This window comes from Pteropus medius, unplaced genomic scaffold, assembly GCF_902729225.1.
Source record: "Pteropus medius unplaced genomic scaffold, Ma_sr-lr_union100, whole genome shotgun sequence".
NCBI lineage: Eukaryota > Metazoa > Chordata > Mammalia > Chiroptera > Pteropodidae > Pteropus > Pteropus medius.
In genome coordinates, this window is record NW_024355206.1 from 4,131,363 (window position 1) to 4,152,563 (window position 21,201).

Below are 21,201 nucleotides of genomic sequence, written 5' to 3' on the forward strand. Positions count from 1 at the left end.
CACACACACAAAAAAAACACACACACACCCGCACGCACGCATGTGTATGCACACTTACCAGACTTGGGCTTGTCTTCAAGATGGGGATGGCTTTGTTGGTGCCGACTTGAATATAAGACTCAGAAACTTTCTTTCGGTTCTTTCCATGAACCATGTGGACCTAGTCCAAGGCCTTTGGCTCACATCAGCCTGGGGAAGTCTTCTCTGAGCTTGCTCAGATTTTCAGAATCTAAACTGCTTCCTGCTGGGCCGCAGTTCAGCTCCGTCACTCCTCTGGGAAGTTTAGCGCCCCCGCCTCCCCTGGCCTGGAGTCCAGTGCAGTTGACATGGCAGCCACCTCCTGGCTGTATCATCTTGATTAGTCATTTCACCTTGGCTCCATCTCCCTTCTGGTAACTTTCCACCCACACGATCACCTCCCATCCTTCCTGGGTCCGGTGGACCTGGGAGCGAATGTTCACTCGTTCCTTTACTAACACTGTAGCCTCTGGAACGAGCATGCACTTCCTAAGCTCAGCAGTGCTGCTCACACAGTGAAGGGTGAAGGAAAATGTTTTCATCTCCTAAGGGGTTTAGGATATCTCCCTGATGCAGCCTCTGCGACCTCCGGCGGTCAACGGCGTCAAATTTTGCACATAAATAAATGAAATAAGATAGGGACTGGGGAAAAAAAAGTAAGATAAGGACTGAAAGGTGCCATTGGATTTCGTAATTAAGGGGCCACTGGTTACCTCAGTAAGCAGAATTTTCAGAGGAGGGAATGGGAAGTAAATGGAGACCAGGTTGGGGTGTAGAAAGGAGGGAGATGGGACAGTTGAACCAGGAGAGATCTTGTAACAGCATGGCACCTGCAGAGGTCTCTGAAGAAGGCTTGACAGGCAGAGATGGGCACGAGGGACTGAGTGGCGAGGTCATTCTGGGCGAAGGGGTGGCATGAGCAGGAAGTCAGGAGGCGTGTCCAGTTTATCTGCTTTTGCCTAATGTTGGTGACGGGGCCGACACTGCAACAGTCACCTCTGTGGAATCTTCCAGCTTTGGATTTTTGTGGTTTATTGTCTGGTGGCGGCTCGGTCAGCAGTGCTTGAGCCTCGGGGGCTGGTGGTGTGGAGGTTTGCCCAGACAGCCTCAGGAAGTCATCAGGAGTCCTGGCTCAGCTCCCTCCAGGGAGAGGAAGCAGCAGGGCCAAGTCCGAGTGAGTTTAATCCTGCCTTCAGAACCTGTTTCCTGGCGAGGACATGATGTCTGCTCTGAGGGCGTGGTTCTCAGAGTGTGAAGTCCAGACGGCAGCACCTGGAAAGGCCAAATTCTCAGGCCCACTGCAGACCTCTGAAACTCTGGGAGTGGGGCTCCAGTTTTGCATTTCTAACAAATTCTCAGGCGATGCTGCTAGTCCAGGGACCACACTTTGAAAACCACTGGCTGAGAGAGGTAGAAGTTCTTCTTCCTTGACTTACAGGTGAGCATTGCTGCCAGCAGGCCCAGACTGCTTTGAGTTTCCACAAAGCAGTGGTCAGGTCTTACTGGGGCAGCTGCACCCCGACTCAGATTCTCCTTTGGAGAGGATGAGTGCTGCCCCTGAAGACAGAGTAATGTGGCCTCAGGACTGGCCTAGGGCAGAGCTCCTCAGGGTCATGGCAGCATCTTGGCAAACTGGTTGGGGGCTAGGACGTACTCTGTCTCTTTGCAGGGTGTGACCTTGGGCAGGTACCCAACATCTCATACCCTCAGTGTCCCCATTTGTGAAGTAGAGTTACATCTACCTCCGCGGCTTTGAGGACTGATGAGTCACTGCATTGGGTACCCAGCACATAGCAGGACCACACAGTAGATACATGGTAGGATTTAGTGGCCCTCCCCTCTTCCTTCCCGTGGCAGCATTGTCTTCAGTTGCCTGCCAGGTCTTTTGCCACCTCACACATGACAGGCCCCAGACACGTTTCCCAGCTGGGAGATCACATTGGCCTCAGGGATTTTATTGAGTACTAAATGTCTCACCACAGAAAATTGGGGCCACCTCTCTTCTCTTCAATTCATCTTCCCTCCCTAGATAGTCACCAGTTAATCCCAAGCGCAGCTTTCACCCCACCAGAGTCTCCCCTCACAGGTAGAATGTCTCCCGGTTGCTGGTGGGAGCACGTCTGCTCCTGCAGACCACCGCTCTGGGCACACTCCTTCCTGGCTCTGGCAGTCTCTGCAGCCCTGCCAGCCTGCCGAGCAGTCCCTCCCAGGATAAATTTGACAAGCCGTCTAGACAGTACGTGATCCTCTATGCGTTTCACTCCAAGGGACAGCAGAGTGATGTCACACCCCTCGTGTTGGTGTGCAGCACCAGGCAGCCAGGAGGAGTCACAGGACAGGGAAGAGTTTCTTCAGCCGATGCCTGTGTTCTCTGTCAGGTGATATCCCCACTGCAGTGAAGAGCGTGACAAGATGTTGAGTGGAGCAGGTCCAGATAAACGCCACAGGCTTCTTGTGGGAAGAAAAGCACCAGCCCTGCAGTGGGGCTTGTCTCTTACCTCGGGGGAGGGCCTTGGCGGGCTCTTGTCACCAGGCCCACCAGATCAGCCATTCACTCTGAACTGGAGCCTAAATTTGATTGCTTCAGAGTCTCTCTTCTTACAAACAAAAACAGCCCTCCCCACCAACCCCCTGCTCTGGCCTCCTTCTTTTCACGCAGCCCTGCTTCTGCCCTCGCCGTCTCCACTTTCTCATGGTTCACTGACACCTAGCCTCTGTCCCCACCCTCGTCCGACTCTCTCGTCTAGGACACCGGGGACCCCTGAATCCCTAAGTGCCAGGCGTCCATCTCAGTCCCTACCTCTCTAGAGTTCTCTGATGCATCTGGCACAGCTGACCGACCGCCCCTTCTGGAAAAGCTGTCCTTGTCTCCTGGATGTCCTCCAACCCTCTGTTTGTCCTCCGTCTCCTCCATGCGCCTGTCCTTCCCCTCTCACCCCTTAAGACGCTGACCGCAGGGCCCCGGTCTTCGTCACTGCTCTTCACACTCAGGGCGATTTCCTCTGAATTGTATCTCCTCCCAGCCTCAGTCTGCGCTTCTGTGCTCAGGAGCCCAAACCGAGGCCTGGCCCAGACCTCACCCCTGCTCCTGACCTTTTGTCCAGCTCCCCACTCAACATTCCACTTGGATGTCCTGCAGGCATCCCAAACCCAGCAAGTTCAAAACCGAGCTGACGAGCTTTCCCCAAACCTCTCTTCTGCCCGTGCTCCCCACCCCTGAGAAGTGTCCATGTTATAGAAAATTAGAGGAGCAGATGAGAAATTGGACATAGAGAAAAAAGAAAACAAAATGTCCACAGGCCCAGTACGCAGAAGCAACTTTGGCTGTTTGGGTGTCCTGCCTCTCGGCCCTCTTTCAGTGGTTTTAACGTTCCAATTTTCCCACTTACCATTTTAGCACAAGAGTACTGCTGTGTTGTTACTAGCACTGTGTAACTTATTTTAAAACTGTTTGGAACAAGTAACACGTTTCAACAGAGCGAAAGGGAATATGGTAAAGAGCGAGCCTCCGTCCACCCTGACCCCCAAGTCACCCAATTCCCTCCCCAAGGCAACGGCCATCACCGGCCATTTGCAGATCCTTCTCGTGATACTGCGCGCCCACGCGAGAGCACACCCAGTGCCACCCCTGCCCTTTGCTGTGCACCTAACAGCACCCCGTTCTCCACCTTCCCTTTTGCATTTAACAGCGATCTTGGAAATCATCCCCAAAGCCCAGAGAGCGCCCTCATTCTTGCCTCCGTACTTCAGCACGCCCCTTGACCATCCCGCAGGTCATCGAACTCGCCCTCCCCGGGGAGACCTTTACCGTGTTGCCAGTCCTCCCTGTTGTAAGTCAGCCCGCTGTGAAGCAGCACAGGCCGCGGCCCTGGCCTGGAGACTAGCAATGGATGTGAGAAAAGTTTTGAAGGAAGAATTACTGAGGCTTGGAGTGAGCAAAGAGAAGCGATAAGCCTGGGACCAGGGAATGGAGCGACAGGAGGAAACACGAGTTGCAGGTCCACGAGTAGTCCACTTCTGAGCTCGCTGGCAGTGAGTGGAAGTAGAGCACTAGAGAGATGAGGGACCCCTAATTCAGGCCCAAAGCACAGGAGGGAGGTTAAGGCTAGAGTCAGGGGTCAGGGAGTGAGCTCATGGCAGAGGTCAGACACTGTGCAAGGAGCCAGGCCCCGAGCCAGCTTCTTTAACCTTCACAGCCCTGATGGGTAGGCATCCTGTCCTCATTCTACAGGTGATAGAAAGTGGAGGACTCAGGTCCTGCCTCTCTACCACAGCACAGGCTTCACCTTTGGTGAGGGAAGGGGGGAAGATTGCCGAGTGAATGGTCAGTATTTACAGGGGCCGGAACTCCAAAGAGGGCCCATGTGTGATTTCATGCACTGAGTTCAGAGCTGCTTCCCTGACCCTGTCCGGCCTCCGAGTGGCAAGGCCTCAGATGGAACGGGCTGTCCGGAGGCTTGGAGGCCCTGCCCGGTCCCCTGCACCTGCCTGCCTCTGACCCAGGCCCCTGCTCTTTCCTGGCAGGTTCTGCCCATTATTGTTTTCTTCAGCTGCATCACGTCAGTTCTCTACTACGTGGGCCTCATGCAGTGGGTGATCCTGAAGGTGAGTTCCCAGTGCCATGGCTTGTGCTCTCCCAGCCACCTGCTCACAGGGCTCATTCTCTCCCAGAGTGCCATGCTCCCAGCCGAAATCTTCTCCCAGTCCCCTGCTCTGAGAGCTTGGACCTTTCCAGAATCCCCTGATCCCAGGGTCTATACCCTGTCAAACCTACTGCCAACCAAACATCCTTTCACAGAGTCTCTCGTCATGATACACTAAGTGGCACGAAAATCCAAGGAGGTCTTTGTGGGAGGGAAGTTTGCAGAACTGAGGCTGCATTGAGAAGAAATGTTAAGGGAAAGAAAGATTTATACTTAAAGTTCTGAGACTGGAGCAGTGAGCCGCATTGGCCAGACTTAGCTGTTGTAAATGCTTATCTTCTGTACAACCTGCTGTACAAAACCAGGACACAAGAGATAGCATCAGTCCTGGCAAAAGATTCTAAGCTTTTAGCTGATTGAACTCAGAATAACCCGGTACCATCAGGTGGCTACCAGAAATGCAGAAACCACCTGTGGTTAGGTGAGAGCTCAGTGTCTGGCAGGAGGAAGGCAGTGATCCTCAAATCTGGAGAATGTGATCAACCATGGAGCTGTGATAAACTGAATTGTTGGTGGGAGAGTGGAAGGGCCAGACAGCATCCGTAGAATGGCTGAAGGAAGTAGGAATGATGGGACTGGGAAAGAGAAGGCCGGGGCAGAGGAGGGGGAAGGGCAGCCTGAGAGGTGCCCGCAGAGGAGAAGGTCCAGGGAAGCAGATTTCATCTTGATCGAAAGGAGGAACTTTCTAATTCATGTTTCCCACAGCCTTTTTCACAAAACTCTAGTTCTGTATCAGGTTAATAAATGCTACAAGGTAAAGGGATCCCACGGTCAGTTGATTTTGTGAAGCTAACAAATTTAAACGAGCTTCGTGCAGGACTTCTCTGAGCCTTTACTAAACAGTATGTACTGGTTATCTCCAAGGTGTGTGTGTACAGTGCCTCTCAGATACATTTGACCAGGGAACCCATTTTTTTGTGGATGGTAGGCCCCACTGACGGAGGTTTGGAAGAAGATGAATGGACCTTTTGGGGAAATCTATGTGGGGGGTTCTACCTAGGTTGGGATTTGGAAGGAAGATTTGTAAGGTAATTCTATCCCTGATTCTCTCTGCCTCTGAGGCTTGCTGATGCCAGCCCACAAAAAGCACCCTGCTTCCTTCTAGATTGCCTGGCTGATGCAGGTAACCATGGGCACCACGGCCACCGAAACCCTGAGCGTGGCTGGAAACATCTTTGTAAGCCAGGTGGGTCCTGTGGCCTTCCCAGGGAAGGCAGGGCTCTGGTTCGCTGGAGCTCTGATTCAGTCACGTGCACCTTCTCCCAGGGTCATCAAAGGCGGCTGCCCCACGAATGCATGTCTGGGGGTCCATTTTGCCTGGGTCATGCCAGGGAGGATGGTATCTGTCTGGCACCTTCTACCATTCTAGGTCTAGGCTGTCTTCATCAGCTTAGAGACTGACAAATCCTACAGTTGGAGTCCCACGTTCTCCTTTTGTAAAAGAGGAAAGCAAGGCTCAGGAGTGGGAATGACTTGCCAAGATCCCACAGGATAAGCCAGGACTTAGAATCCAGGTTTCCTCTTTCTGACCAGGGTTCTTTGCACTACCTAATTTTGTCTTTTTCCTCCTCCCTCTTTTTGAAAAGGTATTTTCCAAAGTAAATATGACTCTGAAGGCACTATAAGTCCCCTGTCCCTTTCAGAAGGCCTGACCCTCCTGAGAGTGAGCCTCTTCAGACTGTTCCTGGAACCTGGCCCATCTGCCCAACATTTGAGTCACCAAAAGACATATTTGCCTTTCCTTCTGGCAACCCCCAGGCTTCATTAAGAGCTTAGGCCTGGAGTTACATCTGCTTCTGGCCCTTTGTGTGAACAGAGATCATTCTTCGAACCTCTCTGATCCTGTTCGCTCTCCTGGAAAATAGGGATGATCTCTTCTTTCTCAGAAGGTTGTGAGTAATGAATGTGGGGTGCTTAGTGGGGTGCCTGGACATGGTAGGCACTTGATACGGAGGAGCATTATCAGGCCAAGGGGAAGGGCTGGGGGTCCTTGCACAGAGCCCAGCCAATGCTGAGGTTCAGAGAGGCTCAGCCAAGCACAAGCCACAGTCCTTACCCCACCTGCTGTCTCTTCTCCTGAGATCTCAGCACTCACTGTGACCTGCTCACCGCTGGGGAGGAGACACCCCCAGGTGCCTGTGCTGGCCTGGCCAGTTCTGTTTGTCTGATGTCTTTCCTGTTTGCAGACGGAGGCTCCTCTACTGATCCAGCCCTACTTGGCAGACATGACCCTCTCTGAAATCCATGTTGTCATGACCGGAGGCTACGCCACGATTGCCGGCTCCCTGCTGGGCGCCTACATCTCTTTTGGGGTATGAACACACTTGATGAGAGTATAATTTGTCATTATCTTTTTGGAGAACATCTAGCAGTCAGTTTTGCAATACTCCTTCCTTTAGACCCAGTTAGAAATATTACGATATAGAAATATGTTGATGAGTGTTCAAAACATGCAAAATTCCAACGTTATTTGTGATAGCAAAAAGGAATAAACAAAAGAATGTAAATGTCGAGCCGTCAGGGGATGAGTTGGGTAAGTTTCTCCATACAGTGCATTGCCACTTAGTCCCTAGAGTGAGGTGGACCACGGTCTGCCTTTCACTGTTCCTGATGTGTGTGCATGTGTGAGGGGATGACACCCACAGTCTCCTTCTGTAGTCTCAAATTCCACCTGTCTCTGTCCTTGGGGGTGGCTGAGGGGTGGGCTTGAAACAAGCCAGCCTGCCCCTCGGCCCCTCCTTCCCTCAGGACATTTGGGCCACACTAGTAACCTCATCAGCACAGGCCCACACAGCTGCCTGGGTAGAGAGGCGGCTGCGTGACTCTTCAAGAAGGCCCCTTGCACTCTGGGGCTTGGTCTTCTGGCCTGGCACCCTCCCATCTAGCATTTTAGAGGTCACCTGATTCGCACCAAGGCTTAAGAAAGGCCTATCAGAGCTAGTGCATCCCACCCCCCCCCCTCCACCAGTTGATTTAGGAAGGAATTTGACATTTCAAAAATGGAAACTCAAAACTGTTCCCGAAATATTTTATGGTGGCGTATTAGAGGAGAGGATGCCATAATATTTTGGAGACTTAGGACCTTTAACTGTCTTAACCTGTTTTTGGGTCTCATAGCTAGTTTAAAGAATGGTATTATTTCTACTACGTGGATGTAGCTGCTATTACAGCTTAGCCTACTTTCCTCTCCTTTCTTAGGCCTCCCCACTGATAGGGCCTGGATATCCGCTTCCGTGAATCTCTACAGATTGCGCAAAGGCTGCCAGATCAACCAGGTGGTCATGGGCCTTTATGTACAGCCCCTAGTGTGGCAGCCCCAGAGCTATCATCATAGTTGGCGCAGGTGAAGAGCACCTCAGAACTTATCTGGTATCAGAGAAGTTCTCTTCTGCCCCCACCTGGCTCTTGGCCGCCACTGCAGCAGCTTCGGGGTCTCCCAGAACCCTGCCTTTCTACCCTCTCCCTTCTTTCCTTTCACTCTCTCCTCCAGGCTGTTCTTCACTGTGTCTTTGGCTCTGCCCTCAACCCCTGAATTCCATAAAGATCCCTCGTGCTCTCTCCGTTCTCCTTGTTGCTCGGCTTCTGGCTCCCTTTGCCCTTCACCCCTCCTATTGCTAATACCTGGATATTATAGACCTGTGCTGTCTGACACAGTAGCCACTCACCACATGTGGCTGTCGAGTACTTGAAATGTGGCTGGTCTGAAATGAGATCTGCTATGAGATATCATATGGGAAAAAAATATATATGTATATTTTATTAATAAGTTTTATATTGATACATGGGTGGAAAAAACATTTTGGATATATTGAGTTAAATCAGATATATTGTTAAAATTAACTTCACTTGTTTCTTTTTATATTGGCTACTAGAAAATTTAAAATCATGGATGTGGTTCCCATTATATTTGTGTTGGACAGTGCCGGTCTAGACTTTCTTCCCTGGTCTGAGGTCCCAGGGGCCACCTGACTGAATCCTTTCATGGGGGCCTCCACATACATCTCCATTTTCACCATATTTCCCAAAAGCTCTAAAGCAAGCACCAGCTTTCTCTGCTAAACCCGGAAATTGGTCTCTCTACCCACCCCTCTGGTTCAAGGGCCACCATGAGAAGATATTTAAATGTGTGTCTGGAGCTGTGGACCAAGGCTGGGCAGGGTAACATTGAGGGGGTCAGCCACTGATGCTCCTCAGTTGCACAAGAGTGAGATCCCTTGGGACAGGGTCTGTGGCATCCTGAGCAGGGCCAAGTGAGCATTTACTTGTATGTCTGTCAACAGGATTACTGCCCAGCTCATAGCAGTTTAAGAATTAAATGCAAAACCAGGCAGAAGGCACTTCTCATGATATCGAAGCCTTGGTAGTTCTTTCCCAGACATATTAGGAAATCCATCCTTCTGAACTAGACCAACTTTATGCTTTGTAGTTGCCTGGATTTATTTCCTTTCCTAGTAAAGAGCTTTTTGAAAATTCAAAGAGAAGGCTCAGACCCTCTGTCCTTCCCTAACCTGAGTCCTAGGATGCTTGGACGAAGGCATTCCTGACCAGGTGCCTGGAGGCGGGCCGGGGGATGTCGTGGCTTTGGGGGACCATGGGGAGGCTTTGTGCACGCTGACCCCATGGCCCAGGGAGCCCTGCCTGTGCAGGACTTGGCCCTTTCCAAGATGAACGAGACATGACTGGATGGGGCATTTGAAGCTGTGGCCACGACTGGCTTACAGTGTCCAGGAATGGGACAACTGTCAGGCATGTTTCCTGCTGGGACTCAAATTAACAAACCAGAGGTAACCTCCAAGCTGGAGGAAGCATACTGGCTGCTGGAGGGAAGATCCTAGGATTCCAGGTGTGGCACTGTCCCTACTGGAGATGGGCAGCTGAGGAGGAGGCCAGTGAAGTTCCAAAGCCCAGCCCAGAAGTCCAGAGAGGATACCTGCCCTGAGGCTGGCTTCTTCCCACAGGGCCAGGGTCTGCACACCCAGTGCCTGTGACAGGGGCAGAGGAGGTCGTGCTGGTGCTAGTTCATGTCTTAAGGGGTTTTTGCTTACCATCGAAAAGAAACCAATGGGGTTTAAAAGAAGAAGAAGGATATTACATGAGTTTCAGAGCCTTAGAAAGTCGCCCAGGCCTGTCTTCAGTGGCAGTTCCAGGTACTTCCGTGGCCCTGGGCCTGGGCTTTTATTGGCCTGAGTATGCAGCTTAAACTTACCCCCTCCTTTTTATCCTTTTTATTTAAAATTGAAGAACTACAGTTGATTTATTACACAATTTAAGGAGAAGAATTCTATTTTATTTCTCTGTTTATAAAAGCAAAATATATCTTTGAAATATACAAAAAAGCAGAAAGAAAAGAAAATCAGCCCTGGCCTCATTAGTCAGGGATGGACAATCAGTTGACATTTTGGTGTATTTCTTTCTGATCTTCTTGTTACGCATAATTTTGGAGTTTTTTTGTTTTTTGTTCTTTTTCATTGTCGTGGTTATGTTTTACATGCAGTTTTGTGGGCATCTCCCTCCATTATTGCAAAGCCGTGGTGACCATCCTTTCCTATGGCAACTTGACAATGCTTCGCTGTTTCTCCAGTGCTAGATGTTTGAGTTAGTTCTGATTTTCCCATTTAGTAAATATCATAGTGGTAAAAAAGTGTCCCATCTATCTCTGTGGAGGAGAACAGAGAAGCAGAGGTTTGGGACAACAGTCAGGATAAAAATCTAGGAAGGAATAATGCTGGGGTCAGGTGGCTCCGTTTTGTTGGGAAGGGCCTCTGAGCATAGCTCCAGGACATGGCAGAACCCAGGGCCACAGGATGGCTGTTGCAGGGGGTAAATTTCCTGAGAAAGAACTCTCTGGCCACAGGAGTGGGTGTGATGGGCTGCTTGGACGCCATGCGTTCCCTGTTACAGTGAGTATGTGAGGAGAGATCCTGTAGAGGGAAGACATTCCTACACCGCGAGGTCAAATTGGGTCACCTCTTGAGTCCACCCCAACTCTCAGGTTCCATGAGCTTTCTCTGAAACCATCACAAACCCCTCAGCCAGTGGCGAACCAACCGTCTGGTTAGTGATCAAAGGGAGACAGCCTGGAAGAGAAGGAAGAAACTTGAACTTGGAGCCAACAGACATAATGTGTTCTAATGCCTTGGCCAAGTCACATTTAATTGTCTGATGTCTCAGTCTCCTTGTCTGTAAAATGAGATAATAAAAAGGGTCAACTGCAGTTGACCCTTGAACAGGTTGAGTTTGAACTGCATGGGTCTACTTATATGTCGATTTTTTCAGTAATTTTCAAATATATTTTCTCTTACGATTTTCTTAATAACATTTTCTTTAGCTGACTTTATTATAAGAATACAGTGTATAATACATATGCAAAATATGCGTTAATTGACTATGCTATCAGTAAGGCAACAATAGGCTGTTAGTAGTTAGGGTTTTGGGGAGTCAAAAGTTAGACGCAGTCTTTTGACTACCCGAGGGTTGGCATTCCAAACCCGTGTTGTTCAAGGGTCAACTGTACTCATCCTGCCTCACTTACAGAAGTACTGGGGACAATATGAGGTTCTGTACGTTGTAGCCTGCAATCCTCTACACATCAAGCTGTCATTATCAATAGCGATGGCAGCAGTGCTGATGATGACGACATACCACTGGGGCCAAATACAATGGCCCCTGCTGCCCTGGGCTGCGCTCCTGGGCTCTGGCACGTCCCATGACTGTCTCTCCATACTCACTTTTGCAGATTGATGCTGCCTCCTTGATTGCTGCGTCTGTGATGGCTGCCCCTTGTGCTTTGGCCCTCTCCAAGCTAGTCTACCCAGAGGTGGAGGAGTCTAAGTTCAGGAGTGCGGAAGGAGTGAGACTGAGCTGTGGGTGAGCACAGCAGGAGGGCCAGCAGAGGGACGCGTGGTGGTGGTGGACGGTGGGGACAGGAGCAGAGTGGGAGCAGCAGTGGGTCCCTTTTTGTCTGCCCTTCCACCAATCCCAGGCCCACCTCTCCACTGCCCTTGTTGTGGTTTTGTTCACAAAAACACGGATTCCAGTTTTTACATCTTAATTTCCAGCCTTGGAACTAGCCAGAAACAATGGACTGCTCAAGGCATGGGACAGTGGCCTGGTGCGTGTGTAGTGAGGACAGTCGTGAAAAGGCTCCGTGCCACCTTCTCTACATGCCTTGAGCTCAGACCATCAATGTGTCAATCACATATTGACATATTGAGCGCCATTGTGGATTTTACTCACCTCCCAATATCTCTTCATCATAGTCTTAACAGCAGTCCTGTAACATTTAATCCTTTAAAAATGTTGAAAAAGGCACCACTTTTGACAAGTGTTCTTGGGGTAGTGAATGTGGTGGTGAGGTCAGGCCCATCTCCAACTTCCTGAAGGCCCAGAGCAGCGCCGTCCTGTGGAAATATGTGATACACATCTGTAATTTAAAAATTTCTAGTACCATCTTTAAAATAGTAAAAAGAAAGAGGTGATTTTGATAAAATATTTTACTTAACCCAATACATCCAAAATGTTATATTGTCATGTAATCAATATAAAAATGATTAATAAGCTATTTTACATTTTTTGTACTAAACTAAAAAAATCCAGTGTGTATTTTATACTTACAACATATCTCAGTTCTGAGCAGTCTCCTTTCAAGTGCTCAAAAGCCACGCGTGGCTAATGGCCCCTATCTTGGACAGCTGTGTGCTAGAAGTCTGAGTCCTATCCTGGTGCTGGGACCAGCCCCTTTCTCTCAGGGAGAAAACAAGGACCCTCGGCTTCTTCTCTGATCCTATAAGATGGAGGGCTCTGTTGTTTGTGGGGATAGGCCAATAAGGTGGCTCTTGATCCCAACAACAGAGATGCTCAGAACCTCTTAGAAGCCACCAGCAGTGGGGCTGCCGTCTCTGTGAGGATCATAGCCAACATTGCAGCCAACCTGATTGCCTTCCTGGCTGTGCTAGCCTTTATCAACGCTGCTCTTTCCTGGCTGGGGGCCATGGTGGACGTTCAGGGACTCAGCTTCCAGGTATAGTTTTGGCCACCGCATTTGCTCTGTGGAGGGGGCGGTCCCCAGATGGTGGGTGGTGGTTGGGTATCCAAGAGGCCCCAGGCCAGCCCAGATCCCAGCAGCTCCTTTTGCCTTACGCCTCAGCTCATCTGCTCCTATGCCCTTCGGCCTCTGGCCTTCTTGATGGGTGTGGCCTGGGAGGACTGCCCAGTGGTGGCTGAGCTGCTGGGGATCAAGCTGTTTCTGAATGAGTTTGTGGCCTATCAGGAGCTCTCCCAGTACAAGCAGCGCCGCCTTGCAGGGGTTGAGGAGTGGATTGGTGCCAAGAAGCAGTGGATCTCCGTGAGTATCCCGGTCCCCTCCCTGAGGCAGGGGCATGACACAGATGCTCTTCTGGCTCTCTGCCTTTGCTGAGACACACTGAAGTAGCCCTCAACCCCTGACATCCTACTGCCGTAGGCAAGAAGATGGCTTCAGGCTTCACTGCCATCACCTTGAGATCTCTTAGGAGGCTGATGAGTGGGGAAGGAGCCTTGTTGGAGATATCTGAGATCTAGCTGTAGGTGGGCCTCCATCCTGTGTGGCTTTGGGACAGCCGCTGCTCCTTGCCTCTCCTGTTGAAAAGCCCTATTGGATTCTGGGAAAAATTTCTATTGGAAAACTGGTGTAGCATCTGCCACGTCCACCCCAAAGGAATAGATGTGAGTGTCCAGTGAGCTGGAAGTGAAGAAGGGAGACCTCACCACTACATCACTATCAGTACACTGCATTCAGTTCAGGGATTGGCTCTTTCTATTATCTTTTGTAAAAGAATGAAAGCTCTATGTAAAATCATTGGGAATGAAAAAATTACCCATCTCACCATCCCGAAATAACAGCTGTTGTTGCCTTATACATTTTTTCTATACTTTTTAAGAGAATTCACATAGTTGTCACTATAGCATTCATACTCTATTGTCGCCAGCTTTTCTCCCACCTACTATTACGACGTAAGCATCATTTCGATATCTGTTTCCTCATATATTTAACCAATCCCCTGCTGTCAGGCCATTCAGATTAATTTCAGTGTTTGGCACTTGTATATGATGCTTAAAGGAATAGCTTCATGCACAGAACTTTTTCCTTCTCACAGATCGCTTCCTCAGGAGCTTTCCCAGATGTGGGATGACTGAATCACATGCCACGAGTCCCCATGTGATTGCTGCCAGTAACTTTCCCAAAGGGTTGTAGCAACTGAAATGGCCCTTGGGCTGTGCCTGTGAGCATTGATTTCACCATACACTGAACAGTATTGAGTGGCCTCTTTAAAAAAAAAAATGCTATTTGAACAGGCAAATAATGCCTCATTGCTTTAATTTGCATTTCTTGGGTTACTAGGAACTTTTAACATGATATATTTTTTCTTTTTTTTGTTAAGGAATGTACTCTAGTGTTTTAAAAAAGGTTTGTATGGAGTAAAAAGCACTGGTTTTCCCTCTCCTCATCCTCATCTCCAGTCTCACTCTCTCCTCTGGAGACGATGGATGGTACATTCCTTCAGGACATTTTTTTTTTAATGAACTTCGTTCCTTCAGCAAGTATTTGTTGAGACCGCTAAAGTGCCAGGGATAAAAATGGAAATTACACAGACATAGTCCTTGGGATCATGAAAATGAAAGACAGATACAAAACACAAGAAAGCAAAAGAATAAAAAATAAAATTACCACAATTCATGGTAAGTTCTCTGAAGGAAACAAGGAGAAACAGAGAAGGGGTTTTCCTTGACTGATCTGGTCAGATAAGGCCTTCTTGCAGTGTGGCATTTAAGCTAAGTCTTGGAGGGAGGTAAAGGGGCCAGGAGAAGCTGGGAAGAGCGTGCTAGGCAAAGAGGCACGTGCCAAGATCCTGAGGTTGAAAAGCACTTGTTTGGAGAAACTGAGAGTCAAGAAGTGCAATTAGAGAAGGTGGTAACCAGTCGTAAAAGAGAGTGGCCCAGGCCAGGCGTCTTAGGAAGTTACTGAAGATTTGACGTGTCACGTTCCTCGGGCTGCTGTATGGAGGGTGATTGTAGGTGAGCCAGCAAGATGCAGGTGCCTTCATATTTTTTTTGTCAATTTGCATAAACTCTTTATGTTAAAGGCATTAATCCTTTTCTGTTATATTTTCTACACATATTTTTCCTAATCTTTCCCCCCCCTTTATTTTGTATTTATTTTGTATTCAGGGATTTTTCTTAAAACGAATTTTATACCAATCTTTTCCTTTATGGATAACATAGAAAGTTATCTCTATTCCAGAAATCTAGTAAGTGTTAAGTTCCTGAAATAATGTAGTGAAGTGTTTAAACGTATGAGTTTTGTAGTCAGAGTTGAGTTCAGACGTGACACAGCTGCCTTCTTGCTCTGCGAACTTTCTCAGTTACCTGACCTCTTTGAGCCTCAGTTGGCTTCTCTCCAGAATGGGTTATAATACTACCTTATAGATATAATAATCACTATCCTATGTTTCCTATTATTTGTTTAAAATGTTAATTTTTATCTGCATCTTTGATTTAGAATTAATTTTTTTATGTGGTGTGAGGTATGGGTCTAAGCCAATTTTTTTCTTACAAATTGTTCCATTTTGACTCTTAACACTTTTTTCTGAGAAGTTAAACATTCAGAGCAAAAGAGAAGGAGAATTATTTTGCTTGAACACATACTGTACACCTGATACTTCCCATACATGGTAAAAATCCTTAAGACAGCCCTTCCAGGCTAGAACGACCATCCCCACATTCCAGATGGAGAAGCTGAAACATAAAGAGGCTATTGATTTGCTCAACCTGATTATAGGTGGGGACAGGCCTGGAACCCAAGTTGGTTGGGCTCCAAGTCCCTCACTGTCTTCACCAGGCCACACTCCACCCTCCACCCTCAGCATGACAGGAGCCAGAGGGCTCTCAGCCCAAGAGGTTCACAGTAGACAGATGGCAAGACGGCAGAGGGCTGGGATAGGGCCACCCACGCGAGTGCCCCCTGGGTCCAGAGCTTGGTAGGACTGAGAAAGCCTGAATCATGCCCAGAAAGGCTGGAAATTAAGCTAAGCAGATTGAAGAGCTCTGTGTTTGAGGTGGTGCAGCTTGAACGGACTTAGAGGTGGGTGGCAAGGCCAGGGCGGGGGCAGCACTGAGCACTTCCAAGGTCAAAGACACAGAGCAAGTGGGTGACATTAAGGCCAGGGAGCTGGGTGGTGTCCGGTGCTCCCGTCCCATCTGAGGGGACCCCCTTCCTCACCTGTCTTCTGTATTTTCAGGTCAGAGCAGAGGTCCTCACGACATATGCCCTCTGTGGATTTGCCAACTTCAGCTCCATTGGAATCATGCTGGGAGGCCTGAGTGAGTCCTGGGGGGGGCCTCCCCAGAGTGCTGGAGAATTAGGGACCTAGATTCCAGTCCTGGCTGTGAAACGCCTGCCCGGAGATCAGTTCCCCCATTGGTGTCAGGTGGGGCCTGAGCAAGATGGCCATGGAGGCTTCTCCCAGCCCAGGAATTCCATAATTTCTTTGTTGTTTGGGCTGAGGGACAGGGCAGGCCGGGCCTGGCTCAGGATGTGGGGAGGCGTGAGAGGTACGGTGCTTTCCTGTCCCCTGAGGCTCTGGCCTACAAGTTCCTGCACCCACTGTGGACAGGCATGGCAGGGAGTGGGGGGGATCCCTAGGGAGGAAGGCTCCGCTCAGCTCTCAGCTCTTTACAAAACCATTTCCACTCCTCACACTCCCCCTGTCTGGGGTGTAGTCATCCCATTTTACAGAGCAGGAAACTGAGTCTTGGAGAAATGAAGTGATGGCCCAAGTTACTCAGCTAGCAAGTGGCCGAGCCTGTATTTAATCCCAGACTGTATTTAATCCCTGACTCCAGACTCACGTTCTTTTCATATGTCTGCCACTTATGGTGTATGGGGAGATGTGGAGTGCTACCTATAGGCCCAAGTCAAGCCAGGGAGGACTCCCGCCCTCAGCCTGTGGTCAGGAGGACAGCGTCCATCCCTCTGGCCACCCAGGAGAAGAAGGGGCGTCAGCAGAGACAGCCAGAGGTGCAGAGCCTGGGCAGAGAGGCCTGTGGTGTCCTGGCCCTGAGCTCTTCTGTACCCTTGCAGCTTCCATGGCCCCCCAGCGGAGGAGCGACTTCTCCCAGATTGTGCTCCGGGCACTCTGCACAGGTGCCTGTGTGTCCTTGGTGAACGCCTGTGTGGCAGGTGAGTCCCTGCCTGGCTGAGACCTGGCTTTGCAGCTGGCCCCAGGGCAGGGCTGGGGGCTGGGGCTCTGGCCCCTGGAAGTCCCGGGGACGGGCAGTAGGGAAAGGCGCCCTGCTCACCGCTGCTTTCCCTGCGTAGGGATCCTCTACGTGCCCGGGGGCACCCAGGTCAACTGCACAATGCTCCTGAACACCACCCTCAGCGCCAGCAGCTTTGAGGTGTACCGGTGCTGCCGAGAGGCCTTCCAGAGGTGAGGGCCTGGGCTGAGGGCTACGGGGCACTGAGTGACGATGCAGAAGGCCCAGGTGCCTGGGGGATGCCTTGGGCACCAGGATGAGAGGTAGAAATGTCTTGGCTGTGACTGATGTGGCCGGGGGGGAGGAAGTGGGGTTTGAGAACCAAACTTGGGGAGAAAGGGCCGAACAGAGACATGGAGCAACTTCCCCAGGGTTGCACAGGCTTTAGAGGCCGGCGGAGCCCGTCCTGCAGCTCAGACTGCAGCCTTTCCTTTTCCTCAGCACCGGCCCAGAGTTCAGCCCACAGGCCCTGGATAACTGCTGCCGGCTCTACAACCACACCGTCTGTGCATAGTGCGGACAGCATGCCTTTGTGCCTCTGGGGGCTGTTCTTTCCCAAGGGGCAGCTGTCCCTACCTTTCCTTCTCTGGGCCTCTCCTCTGGGAAGCCACAGGGCTTAGACCCACCACAGTCACACAGCGGGAGGAGTGGCGGGGCAAGCGGGTGGAGACTGAGTGGCTGTGTAAGTGAAGGGTGCCCCGACTCCTCACCCACTTCCTGCTCCCCCATTTCCTGCCTCCCACATGTGAGTCCTCAGGGTCCCTTCTGCCTCCTTCTCTCTCCCCTTCACATCCACTAGCACCCTGGTCTTCTCTAGCCCCCGTCGTGGGTCTCTCCCAGCACCCTTCCCTTCCTGTATGGCCCCTCCCCCTGGCACTTTGGCCCCTCCTTCCTTCCTCCCTCTCTGGGCACTTGAGTCTTGCTGGGGCTTACCCCTGCCCCCTGCCCGAGGTTTGTCCTAGAGACCCACTCCTTTACTTTCAGAGATTACCCCACTGCCTTCCCCCACGGCACTTCCCAAACTGGTGTCCTGTGGAACACTGTCCCACGATGTGTGTCCAGAAGCTTCCATTTTTCTCTAGGGTTGGGGAACACTGGGCTAAATAAAGTTAGACAGTTTGGGTCTTTCTTCCTCCCTCCTTGCCCCCTCTCCCTGTTCCTATGAACTTGTCAGAGCTCGTTGTGGATATCATAGGAGACGTTTTCCAAATTTATTTGACTAGAAGAACCTTTTTGATGGAAGCATCTTTTAGTTGAAGAGTCCATGGAGCACAATTTGGGAAATATAGGTTAATGTTTAAACTACTTCACATAATTCTACTGCTCACAAATGTTTACGTAGCACCATGTGCCAGACACTGTTCTCAGTGCTTCATACATTCTAACTCAATCTTTACAACAACCCTATGAAGGCAGGTACTATTATTATTCTTAGCTGAGGCCCAGAGAGGTTAAGTAACTTGCCCAAAGTGACTCAGCTGGGGGGATGAAGAAGCAGGATTTGAACCCCGACCATCTAGTTCCGTAAGCCGTGGTGTTTAATGTCTTCGCTGGGCTGCTTCCAGTCAAGGAGCTCGGTCCCGTGCTTTCCCTCAGCTCCTTCCCTGCCCCTTCTCCCACCCCAACACCTCTGACCAGCAGGCCAGGCTTCTGATGTGTTCTCCCAGCCCCTGAGCCTTCATCTCTGGACTTCGGTCACCCAGCACACCCCCTCCTTCTCCCTTTGTCTGTGCTGCTTCTATCTCAATTTTTAGGTCCCCGGTAGCTTTGATTACAATGACGTGTACTGTACCTGTCCCTGTGGTCCCTGGGCCCCTGTACCCACACGCCCTCTGTCAGGTCAGACTTCCCAGGTGGGAGCCTGCACTGGCTGAGGCAGAGGGAATATGAGGCTCGTCAGCACTGACCCTGCTCGGTTCCAGTCAGCCAGGTGCTGCTTCTGCTCTGTCACGGACTTTGGTTCTACTGGCACTAGTCTTGCTCCTTGAAACCTCCGCAGGCTGCTTTGGGGTTCCTGTCCTTAGGGCCCGAGTCCTTCCCCTTAGCTGTGCAGAGTAGAGTCTTGGCCTAATTGTCATACCCCATGGCCAGGCCCTTGCCATGTTCTCTACAGCTTCCCACTCAGCCCTTATCCCTGCCCCAGCTTCCCTTGGGCTTCACAGGATGTCCTGCTGATACGGACGACACAACCATCTCCCAGCATCGGACCTTGGGCCCCTCCCCAGCCTCTCTGCTGGGTCAGGAGCTGCCTAAGGGCCCCCTTCCCGGCTTCCCTGGCCTCCCTGTTCACTCAGCACATGGCCAGTCTCATTCCCTGAAGACCGTGAGCCCCAAGGAGACAGGGCTCACGGTGCTCCAGTCTTCCTCTCAGCACTCAGCACGGCGTTGGGCCCGTGAAGCGTGCTGGAGGGAACGTGCGTGGAATTGAGTCGCACCTTCTCTCAGAGCCACCAGTGTGTACACCACTGCAGGAGAGTAAATGTACTGCGGTGTGACTTATGTCCCCCCAAAAGATATGCCCACATCCTAACCCCTGATCCCTGTGACCGACTTCATCTGGAAATAGGGTCTTGGAGAAGTAGTTTAGTGTCTCAAGATAAGATTGTCCTGAGTGCAGCAATTTGTGAGAAAGGAGAGGGCAGTTTGAGGCACACGGGCAGAGACACGGAATGAAGGCCATGAAAAGATGGAGACACAGATGGGAGTCATTGGCTGCAAATGGGCCCCCGCCCCCGTGGCGACAAGCCCAGCCCGGCTGGAGCTACCAGAAGCTGGAAGAGACGCGGAAGGAGTCAGAGGGAGTGTCCTACAGATTGTGGACCTCTGGTCTTCAGAACTGTGAGAGAATAAATTTCTATTGTTTGAAGCTCCCACGTTTGTGGTAATTTGTTATGGCAGCTCTGAGAAATTAATACAGGTATCTTGAATGGGATCCTGGAATGGAAAAATAACATTAAGGGAAAATTAATGAAATCCAAATAAAGTATGGAGTTTCGTGGATAACACTGGGTCATTAGCTGTGAGAATGCACCATAGAAGTAATGTGAGGTGTGAACGTTAGAGGAAATGGCGTGGGATGCGTGGGAACTGTGTATTATTTGTACAGCCTATTTGAAAGTCTAAAACTATTCTAAAATTTGAAGGTTTATTTTAAAACTGCATGGAAGAAAACTGTCTTGACACAGGTGCAAGGTAACTTATATTTTAGCCTGTGGGTGGCTTTGTCCTAGACAAGGCGTGTCTCAGTGGACAACCCACCAAGGCCTGTGAGTTGCCCAGTGGGCTGCAGCTACTCCCTTGCCCCAGCTTCTTCCCATGGCCCTGCTGTCACCTCTGCCATCCTCAGACTTTAATTCAAGCCCACACCTTCAGCTGAATATAAATTAGTCCTGACTTCTTTACAACCACATAAAAAACATCATCTGCTTGGAATTATTTTTGAGCCAGAATTAGTGAGCCCTGAGTTTGGACAGGACCCTAACCATCATTTTGAGGGTATCTGCCCCTCTCAACTTTTCTGAGAATTTTTACACCCACAGCATGGATGTCTCTGTCCCTACGCTTTTATGTTTGAATCATGGGGCTTCACCCGCATGACCGTCGCTGACTGAACCAGGACTGAACTCCTGACTCAGGGAAAGCCAAACCCAGTTTTGCCGATGGCCTTTCAGATTCTTAGGAAAGAATTTGAACCCAAAACAAACAAACAAAAAACCAAAAGGAAAAAACAACAACAACAAAAAACCCAGAACCAGAGGTGGGAGCTGAGTCACCATAGTGGGGCTGGCCCGGAGCTGGTCGCATTCTCACTCTTCCTGCAGCCGAGTCGCTCAGCTTTTCCTTGGATTCATCGAGAGCTGAATTCTCTCCAGAAATCCTAGGAACCTGAGCTACTGTGTGAAGGTCCCCCTTACTTTGTAACCAAAAGGATCCTGCCTAAGATAGCCACATTGTTAAGCCATTCAGAACAAGTCCCAGCTTGTGTGTATCTTTATTGTTCTTTTTTTTATTTACCAAAGTAATGCTTGCTCATGGTTTTTTTTTTTTTAAGTCAAGTCTTATCAAAACCTTATAGAAATGTTCTAATCCGTTTTCCACATTGACCATGGAGGCTTCCCTTCTCTGAGCAGGAAACCCTTTGTTCTTCCCTTTGTCTCTCACATAGTACATAATAGCTTCAAAATTT

At 50.1% G+C, this 21,201-nt stretch overlaps 1 protein-coding gene and 1 long non-coding RNA gene across 2 annotated transcripts in view; one reads left to right on the forward strand and one right to left on the reverse strand.

Annotated features, from left to right (window-relative positions):
• LOC120599276 (uncharacterized) overlaps positions 1-254 on the reverse strand; it is a 3,271-nt gene extending 3,017 nt beyond the window's left edge. Inside the window, exon 1 of the long non-coding RNA XR_005651843.1 lies at positions 59-254. This is a non-coding gene — a long non-coding RNA (uncharacterized LOC120599276). The remainder of the gene's footprint in view (positions 1-58) is intronic.
• The window catches only part of SLC28A1 (solute carrier family 28 member 1), a 26,834-nt gene extending 8,684 nt beyond the window's left edge, over positions 1-18,150 (forward strand). Inside the window, exons 8-17 of the mRNA XM_039858253.1 lie at positions 4,543-4,623; positions 5,827-5,907; positions 6,908-7,033; positions 11,458-11,588; positions 12,573-12,741; positions 12,868-13,065; positions 15,998-16,079; positions 16,840-16,938; positions 17,077-17,188; positions 17,457-18,150. Coding sequence (XP_039714187.1) covers positions 4,543-4,623; positions 5,827-5,907; positions 6,908-7,033; positions 11,458-11,588; positions 12,573-12,741; positions 12,868-13,065; positions 15,998-16,079; positions 16,840-16,938; positions 17,077-17,188; positions 17,457-17,529 — 1,152 coding nt within the window. The 3' untranslated portion in view covers positions 17,530-18,150. The remainder of the gene's footprint in view (positions 1-4,542; positions 4,624-5,826; positions 5,908-6,907; positions 7,034-11,457; positions 11,589-12,572; positions 12,742-12,867; positions 13,066-15,997; positions 16,080-16,839; positions 16,939-17,076; positions 17,189-17,456) is intronic.
• The last annotated feature ends 3,051 nt before the right edge of the window (positions 18,151-21,201 follow it).